This window comes from Triticum aestivum, chromosome 7D (assembly GCF_018294505.1).
Source record: "Triticum aestivum cultivar Chinese Spring chromosome 7D, IWGSC CS RefSeq v2.1, whole genome shotgun sequence".
Classification (NCBI taxonomy): domain Eukaryota; kingdom Viridiplantae; phylum Streptophyta; class Magnoliopsida; order Poales; family Poaceae; genus Triticum; species Triticum aestivum.
The window spans coordinates 329,840,317-329,849,603 of NC_057814.1; the positions used below are offsets into that span (position 1 = coordinate 329,840,317).

Consider the following 9,287-nt stretch of genomic DNA (forward strand, 5'->3'; position numbering starts at 1 on the left):
ACCAAGGACAATAGCAGCTAAACTCTCGCAGAAATCCCTCTCTAGCATTCTAGTTGAACATCTGAACTCCTGTGTCCTGACAGTGGTACGGAGATGGATCCAGGCGAAGGGGAGCTGCACCTCTGCTAGGGCCACACCCATGAAACGGGCGAGGCGCGGTTGTCCCTATGCTAGGACGACTGCACCTCTACCGCTGCCCCCTGCAGTTTTGACTGTGCTCGGATGCACATGACGAAGGCCGGGGCTGTCACCCCATGAAGGTCGGGTGATGCGACCCGACAAGACGGCGAGTCGTTTGTTGGCCCAAATCTTTCACGATACTATTTGCAGCAGCAATAAGAAATTCCGGTCGAGCAAAGATGCAAGACCGTAAGACCAAAAACTAGCGTTGAGTAGATTAGATCGGCTCCACGCGCAGCAGCAGCAAAATCCTTGCGGATCAACAATGAAGACAATATTTGATGTCCCCCAACATGGAACGTTTTCTATGTATCTATTAACTCTCGATAAAAACAAACCTGTCTTACATGGCCGGAGCGGCCGATACGTAAAGGAGATTGTGAACCGACTAAAACTTGCACCTGACGTGATACTAACAAACTCTACCCAACTACTACTAGCCATATATTATTAGGACTCTCCCTCTCTCTCTCAACCATATTAATTAAGACATTTTTCTAATAAAATAATCTGGCAACGTTGATCACGTAGGATTTGACCCAACAAAAATAGATCACGTATAGGATCTAACACGACTCTTACCAGACAGGTTTGGTGGTGTTATGAAGTTTGGCTTGATGTCCTCTTTCAGTGCTTCAGCAGAGGGAATTCGAATACCAAAGAAGCCAATATAGAGTATAGATGAAGCTTGTACAGTTGCGTGCGTTGGCGCCTTCAATTCCTTGGCACTCATGCTATTGTGCCTCACCATATTTTGATTATATTGCACAACACTAGACACCTCCATGGCGTTTCTCTCTTTCCTAGTAGCTACAACACCATTGACCAACGGCCATAGATGTGCAGAGGACTGTCCGGAGAGACGCACGGGTGCTGCCAGGAAGGGAGCCACAGCGTCTGCTGCCGTGGAGGTCGGCCGCGCCAGGCGGTAGCGCGAAGGGTCGCCGGTGACACGGGGGAGGCGGGTGGGATTGGGATGTTTCGGCGGCGGCGCGTGGTGGTAAGTCAGCAGAGGAATGACGTGGGAGGATGCTTGCGCGCGGGATCCATGGCGCCCATGAGCTGCGAATGGATGCGTGCGTGCGGTATCCACGGTGGCCGGATCCGCCTGCTGCTGGTTGGTGCGCCGCATCACTCGTCGCCCTGCAGTGCACAGAGAAAGTTTCAGACATTCGCATCAGTGTTTGAAGTGCCAAAAATTCAGAACAAATCGTCAAGTTCACTTCAACAACTGAACACTCGAACATCAAACAACACAAACGCGTGCGTGGTGGAGTCAGCCGCCTTGGTACAGCCGGTACAACCACTGATCCGTTCGAAGTTCACACCGGGCCTAACCTGCAATAGAACACAAAGAAAATAAGAGTTGCATGGAGTTGTAGCTCTCGTCGGCGCGTCGGGGCGTGGACACCAGTGGAGTGGACCGGACGAGGAGCACCCTAGGAGGAGGGGGGTGGCGTGCACCGGCGAGGTTTGCTGGGAGATGGGGGATCCCGGTCAAGTGCAGCTGAGCCAGGGGATGCGGTCGCCGGCTGCGATGGATGGTGGAGGTCAGGCGGTGGGTGCGTGGTGGGGTTGGAAGGCGGCGGCGGGGGGCGATCTGAGGCGCGCCTGGGGGACGGCGGCGAGAGGCGCATCGGGGCTGGGAGGGCCGTCGGCGGTGGCGTCCGGGGATGCAGAGCTGCGGCGAGAAGCGCGTCGGGGCTGGGAGGGCCGTCGGCGGTGCCGTCCGGGGATGGATAGCTGCGGCGAGAGGCCCGTCGGGGGGGGGGGGCGTCGGCGGGGGCATCCGGGGATGGCGCGCTGCGGCGCGGGGAGGGGGCGTGGGTTTCTGGGGTGGGCGCGCGGCGGCGGGATCCGAGGGCGGCGGCGGGATGAGGTGCTCGGGGGAGGAGAGCTGGAGAGGCAGGAGGATGGTTATTTTCTTTTTTTTTATCGTCGGCTCGGTTCATATTCTCAAATTCGCGAACATCTCCTCGCTGAGCTTCTGGCCGTGCCACCGCGGTGGGCTCAATGATGACATCCGTTCTGCCGTCCTGGCGGTCTTGGTCTCGTTGCACAGGAATGAAAACATTTGCCAGATTCCTTAGGAACCCACGCATGTGCTTGCCTCCTTAGCAGCAAAGAGGAAACTGCCTCTTCTGCGCCCGTTGGCGCCCGCCTGGCCTCAATCGTCATGACTTGCGTCATCCCAACCTCAGGAGGTTGGGTACCTGCATAGAAATTTCCGCTCCTCGGGAGGTAGCCTGGGGAGGCCGCTCCCTCCGAAGGTCTTGGTGTCGTCCACCTCTCGAGGCCTGGCCCCTCGCGAGGGTCTTGTCTTGGCGATCTCGTAGATGGGCCATACCAGGCCGTTAGTGAAGCCATGTCATGGGCCGCAGGCAGGCAAGTCTGGGTACCCTGGTTGATGCGGGGTACCTGCATAGAGATCTCCGCTCCTCGGGAGGCATGCTCAGGAAGCTGCTCCTTGTGAGGTCTTAGTATCGTACGCCCCTCGAGGCCGGGGGCCCTCGCGAGGCTCTTGCTTGCAGGGTCTTGTGGCCGGGCCGTATGGGGCCACTGACGGGGCCACACGCTGGGTCGTAGGTAGGCAAGTTTGGGTACCCCCGATCCCAGAACGCCGACAGGGACAAGCCCTGAGAAGATACTATGGAGGAAGAAGGGGTAGGCCTTCTTCGCCAAGGTGCTCCATTCCGCGGAGCCGACCCAGATCAGGGTCTCGCGCCACTCGTTCGTGTCGCCCGCCGTCAGCGGGAGCACAGGGTGAGGTCCCCATCCTTGGCAACGGAGGAGGCTGCAAGAGCCGCCGGAAGAGATGAGGAAGTCGCGACGTGTACCATAGGCTTCGATTTCCTGGGAGGCACCATTCAGGGAGTCGTTGGAGCCAGCGATGGAAGAAGGAAAGGACGGCGCTATGGTTGGATCTGTAGGAGCTTCTGTCTGGAGTAGGGGATCTGTAGCAAGGCGAGGATGAGCAATGATGACCCCACGAGGCGCACCGGACTTTTGTCAGTCTGGGCAGTTGCCGAGGCGATGTGGGGAAGTGGAGGCATCCGCATCCCCTCGTGCGCCACGCATCATGCCTGGCCCACAGGCGATTGGGGCCCACGACGCTTCGCCCTTCAGTCCTTGCCTTTGCTTCGAAGACATGACGAGCGCGGCTTGGGCCCGAGGGCTACTGTCGGTTTTCTGTGATTGGGGGTACCCAAACTTGCCTGCCTATGGCCCAGCGTGTGGCCCCGTCGACGGCCCGGTATGACCCAGCTACAAGACCCCAAGGGCAAGACCATCGCGGCGGGCCCCGGCCTCGCGAGGCGAACAATGTCAAGACCTCTCGAGGAGCAGCCCCCCGAGCCTGGCACCCGAGGAGCAGAGATCTCTATGCAGGTACCCCGCTCACGAGGCTCGCGATGATGTGAGCCATGACGATCAAGGCCAGGCGGGAGCCAACGGTCACAGAGGAGGATAGTTTCCTCTTTGGTGCTAAGAAGGCAAGGACGTACGCGGGTTCCCAAGGAATCCCGCAAAGGTTTCCATTCCGGTGCAACGAGACCAAGACCACGAGCTCGGCAGGATGGATGTCATCGCCGAGCCCACCACTGCGTCATGGCCAGAAGCTTTGCAGGCGAAGACCACCTTTCATCAGGATAAGATGTATCTCTTCTCCCCTTTCAATTTGGCCATTGTGGAATCCGTTCCTGCCAAAGCTATGAGGGAAGAGGACCAAGGCCAATATAAATATAGGCTATTCATTCTCACCCTCTGAGCCCTCACGACACAGCTCACCTACTTTACCAGTTCATCGTCATCCTCCTCGCGAGGCAATTCACCACAAAGCATAAGTAGGGTTTTACACCGTAAGGTGGCCCGAACCTGGTTAAACTGTTGTGTCCCCTCTTTTCCCCGCTCGTACGAACTCAACGAGGCCAAGACATGAGACGATGAGCTTGAGGCTGTAGCTAGGTTTGATCTTCGCACACGCCCCAGAGTTCGAACCTTGTTTGGGTCCGTGGAGCCCCGATTCCGACAAGATTCCTAATTGTTCTCACACAATGACTACTGTACCATATCGTTTCTACAATTTATATTTAGCAATATAAGCCATAGAAACTAGAAACTTGGGGGACAAAAAATATCATCTTCATCAAACATAGCATCCCCAAGCTTATGCCTTTGCATATCATTAGCATCATGGATATTAAAAGAATACATACTAACAACATTGCAATCATGCTCATCATTCAAAGATTTTATGCCAAACATTTATTGAATTCTTCTTCTAACAATTGAGCACAATTTTGCTTTCCATCATTTTCAAGAAACACATTATAGAGATGAATAATATGAGGCAACTTCAATTCCATTTTTGGTAGTTTTCTTTTATGAGCCAAACTAGTGATAAACCAAGAAACTAAAAGATTCAATTGCAAGATCTAAAGATATACCTTCAAGCACTCACCTCCCCGGCAAAAAATTGATGTCTACTACGCAACCTTTCTTCTTGTAGACTCATGTTGGGCCTCCAAGCGTAGAGTTTTGTAGGACAGTAGCAATTTTCCCTCAAGTGGATGTCCTAAGGTTTATCAATCCGTGGGAGGCGTAGGATGAAGATGGTCTCTCTCGAACAACCCGACAACCAAATAATAAAGAGTCTCTTGTGTCCCCAACACACCAATACAATGGTAAATTGTATAGGTGCACTAGTTCGGCAAAGAGATGGTGATACAAGTGTAATATGGATAGTAGATATAGGTTTTTATAATCTAAAAATATAAAAACAGCAAGGTAACTAGTAACATAAGTGAGCAAATACGGTATTGCAATGCTTGAAAACAAGGCCTAGGGTTCATACTTCACTAGTGCAAAATCTCTCAACAATGAAAACATAATTCGATCATATAAAAATCCCTCAACGTGCGACAAAGAATCACTCGACAGTTTTGATCAGAGAATGTACGGCAAAAACGTGCATCAACCCTATGCATAGATTACCCCAATGTGACCTCGTGAATCCGCGAGTTGAGTGGCAAAACATACATCAAGTGAATCATATAATACCCCATTGTCACCACGGGTATCCATATGCAAGACATACATAAGTGTTCTCAAATCCAATATTCAATCCAACATAACGAAACCTCAAAGAGAAACACACAATTCATCACAAGAAGGTAGAGAGGAAGGAACACCATAAGATCCAAATATATCAACAAAGCTCGCGGTACATCAAGATCGTGCCAAATCAAGAACACGAGAGAGAGAGAGAGAGAGAGATAAACACATAGCTACTAGTACATACCCTCATCCCTGAGGGTGAACTACTCCCTCCTCATCCCGGTGGCCGCCGGGGCGATGAAGATGGCCTCTGGTGATGATTTCCCCCTCTGGCTAGGTGCCGGAACGGGGTCCTGATTGGTCTTTCGTGCCTATAGAGGCTTGTGGAGGTGGAATTTCTCATCTAGGCTTCTTTTCGGGGGTTTGGGTATTAATAAGAATTTTGGCATAGGTCTAACGTCAAGGGGGTGCCCGAGGGGCCCACAAGCATGGAGCTAGCGCCCTGGGGGGGGGGGTAGGGCGTTCCTAGCAAGCTTGTGGCCTCCTCGTCCACTTCCTGGCCCATCTCCGGTGCTTCGGGGATTTCTTTTGGTCCATAAAAAATCATCATAAAATTTGACCCATTCTAAGAATTTTTATTGATGCACAAAAAATGACACCACGGTAGTTCCTCTGAAAACAGCGCCAGTCCGGGTTAGTTCTAATCAAATCATACCGAAACAATATAAAATTGTTGTAAACATGGCATGAATACTTCATAAATTATAGATATGTTGGAGACGTACCATAGTGAAGACAAATGGGTTGAGGGACTAATGTGCCTGTGAGTGTACACATGAGTCATAGTCCCTGAAGATTTGGTTTAACCCATGGAAGACAACCCCTAAAAGTGTATTTCTTGAAGTGAAGAAATTGGTGCGGCATTTGAAGAAATTGATGTGAAGACTTTGTTTTCATAATTTCTTTCTTCTTATTTTGAGTCATAGGAAAAGTCGTACTGTCAAAGAGGGTCTAGGTGAATCATAGTTCATTTCCAAAGTGATGCTCAAATCTATACATACACAAGCCGCTTCGAGTTAAGCCTTTGGAAATCTATGGAATAGTTGGCGAATTTTCTAGTGACAGTGACGAAGTTCATCTAGCACTGGCAAATTTGGTCAGGTGAGGAGTTAGGATTTCGCTAGTGCGATCTGCCTATCGTGAGAAAATTGAGTGTCCCGTTGAAATTGAGAGCTAAAATTTCCGACCGTTGTTGTGCCCCGTGCCAGTTGTCGAGTGGACCCTTATCCTAAATACAGTCATGTCCGAGAAGGGTATGACAATTCATGCCGGGTTGCCCCCTAGCTATAAATAGCCGCCCCCACAACTACTTCTTGGTTGGCTAATCTAGAGAGAACTTGACACTTGTCATTTCAGAGCAACCGATCCTCTGGCAACTTTGTGAGAATCCTAAGTGAGGAAAATCCAACCAGAGCCAAAGTGATCGAGCATCACTAAAGAGATTGATCTATGTGATCCGACGCCTGTTACCTTTGAAGACTGTCATTATTCCAAACGGTTAGGCGTCATGTTCTAAGCACCCAAGAGTCATTGTGGTGTGTCGGTGAACAAGTTTGTTTAGGTTTGGGATGTCTACCTTGAGGACTTTTCATGAGTGATCAGGCGAGGTCTAAGTGACCTTGGCTCAAGAGGAATACTGTGACGACTAAGTATCCTCTGAGTTCGTCTCAACTGCCTCAACCAGACGTGTAGTTGATATAGGAACTGGAACTGGTCTACCAAATTGATGTATCTTCACCGAGCCTAAATAGTTTCAAATTCCTCACTTTACCTTTACGTTATTTCGTTGCCGAAGAATTCGTGATCTTCCTTCTGAAGAATTTGAAATGAAGACTTTCATTATGCCATTTTTGATTGCTTCAGTTCATCTTCCTCATGCTTGTATGATTGCATGTTCTTCACCTATATGTATCCTATATGTATGCTTTCCACTGCTGTGATGAATTACTTGCCTTGCATTTCTATTTCTTCACTCTAATCTTCGTCAATTTCATCAGAGTTTGACGAATTTCTAAAAATCTCCCATTCACCCCCCTTTGGGAGTAAACCTGCACTTTCAATTTGTATCAGAGCAAGGTACTCCCTTGTTCTGTGTGAATTTGGTTTAACCACCTGGAGTTTTAGTTATGTCGACCGCAGGTGTCATTCGTACGACGATCTATGGGGCCAGCAAAGGCACCTTTGCGGTTCGATTGGGAAGATCGGCGAGCACAAAGAGCAGAACTAGTAGAACGCACAAAGTTTACCCAGGTTCGGGCCGTTGTGAAGTGTAAAACCCTACTCCTGCTTTGATTGTATTGAGTGTATGTGCACAAGTACAAGGAGCGCAAATTACCAGCAAGGTTTGCGCAGGAAATGCAGCTAAACGTGTAATTGAGCAAAGTGTCAACCTTTGTAAAGGTAACCGTGGGCCTCTTTTATAGAGAAAGGGGTCACCACAATGGCAAAACAGTAAATGCACACTACAAATAGAGGCTACAATGCTAAATACCTAACTATGGCGGGTTAGGACAAACGCATTAATTGAGCCGTGAGGTGTCACATTGATGAAGCTCCCCAGCAAGAGGTGTCTCTCATTATGTGTCGTTCGCCCATCTACCTCATATTTTCTTGACATGATCATGTGACGGGTGCCATTAAAGTTTTATCTTCAGTGGCGAGCTCCCACGTGCCTAGATAAATCTTACCTAACTGCCTGCCCGCTCGACACCTATGTGACAAGTGCCACGCTGGTCGATGAGGTGGAGCGGTGGCAAGGCAGTGGAAACTTGCCGGGTTCAGAGCTTGCCGGGTCTTCACTAGCTTTCCGGGAAGGATCTTGCCGGCAACCCCAAGATCGTTCTTCTGTTCTTCTGATATCTGGCTTGGGTGTCTTCTTAACATCTTGTTATCTGGTCTTGATCTTGTTCTTAGTTGCCCTTCGATAAGCCTTGCCGTCGGGAAGGTTCCCACTACCTGTGCACAAGTCTGGGGTACTAAGGTCCCAAATCTTAGTACACCAACAGGAGCCTCCGGGCCTGGGCCACACACGCATGCGAGGCGTCATTGGGCTAGGCCCAAACAATGCACATGCATGCCTGGTAGAGGATAACTGTCATAATCTTCTCTAACTGCGCCCCCATGACACGCATTAAATGCGAAACGTGGGAGAGGTGGGATGAAATTGTTGTAGCGGTAGTGCGCCTGCAAAAGCGCATCCACGCCGGACAGTAAAGAGCCGACCCCGCGCCTTCCCCATAAAAAGGAACCCGTAGAGGGCGCTGCTCGTTTTCCTCCCCTCTTTCCAATCTCGCAAGCCACCATCATCTTCCTCCTTGCTCCCAAAACAGAGCACTCTGCATCCATCCGCCGCCCCCACACTCCTGCTCCTCCTTAGCCCCCACTTCCATAGCTGCCATGGCACCTAAGACGAGCAAGGACAAGGCGGAGAAGGTCCTCAACCCGGAGGCGGAGGCGAGGAAGGAAGCCTTGGTGGAGTTGCAGAGACAAAATGTTGTCTTCCAGCCAGTGCTTGACAAGAGCGATCTGGTGGAGTGGTATGCATACATGTGGGGGAGAAAGACGAAAGCTCACACTACCCCCCCCCCCCCCCGTGTACTTCCCGGCTCTGTCAAGAACAGCATAGATAAATTCCACTTCTTCGTTGCGTAGTTTTACTATGGACTCTGCCCCCATTTTTCTGATTTCTTCAACGACATCATGTACACATATGGCTTAGATCTCCTTGACTTCACACCAAATGTTGTAACATGCATGTCAGTCTTTGCGCATCTTTGTGAAAACTTTGTCTGAGTAGTCCCCAACACTGCCCTTTTCCGCCACTATTTTTTCCCTGCGTCGAAACTGGGGATGCTCTTTTCGCAGCCATCACTTGGATCCCAAGGGGCTAGAACAAGGACATCTACCTAGAGGCAAACCTTCATCAGAAATGGGATGAGTGGCAGGCGGAATGGTGCTAGATCAAGGAGACAAATTTCTCGCTCTTCTACTCA

The 9,287-nt window shown here is 50.6% G+C and overlaps 1 protein-coding gene across 1 annotated transcript; it reads right to left on the reverse strand.

The window, feature by feature from the left end:
* Nucleotides 1-459: 459 nt before the first annotated feature.
* On the reverse strand, nt 460-2,164 carry LOC123167498 (serine/arginine repetitive matrix protein 1). The gene is made up of 2 exons (XM_044585334.1): nt 1,519-2,164; nt 460-1,323 (listed from the first exon to the last, which is right to left on the reverse strand). The coding sequence occupies exons 1-2, from the start codon at nt 1,967-1,969 to the stop codon at nt 734-736; spliced, it is 1,041 nt and encodes a 346-aa protein (XP_044441269.1). The 5' UTR covers nt 1,970-2,164; the 3' UTR covers nt 460-733.
* Between the last annotated feature and the right edge of the window lie 7,123 nt (nt 2,165-9,287).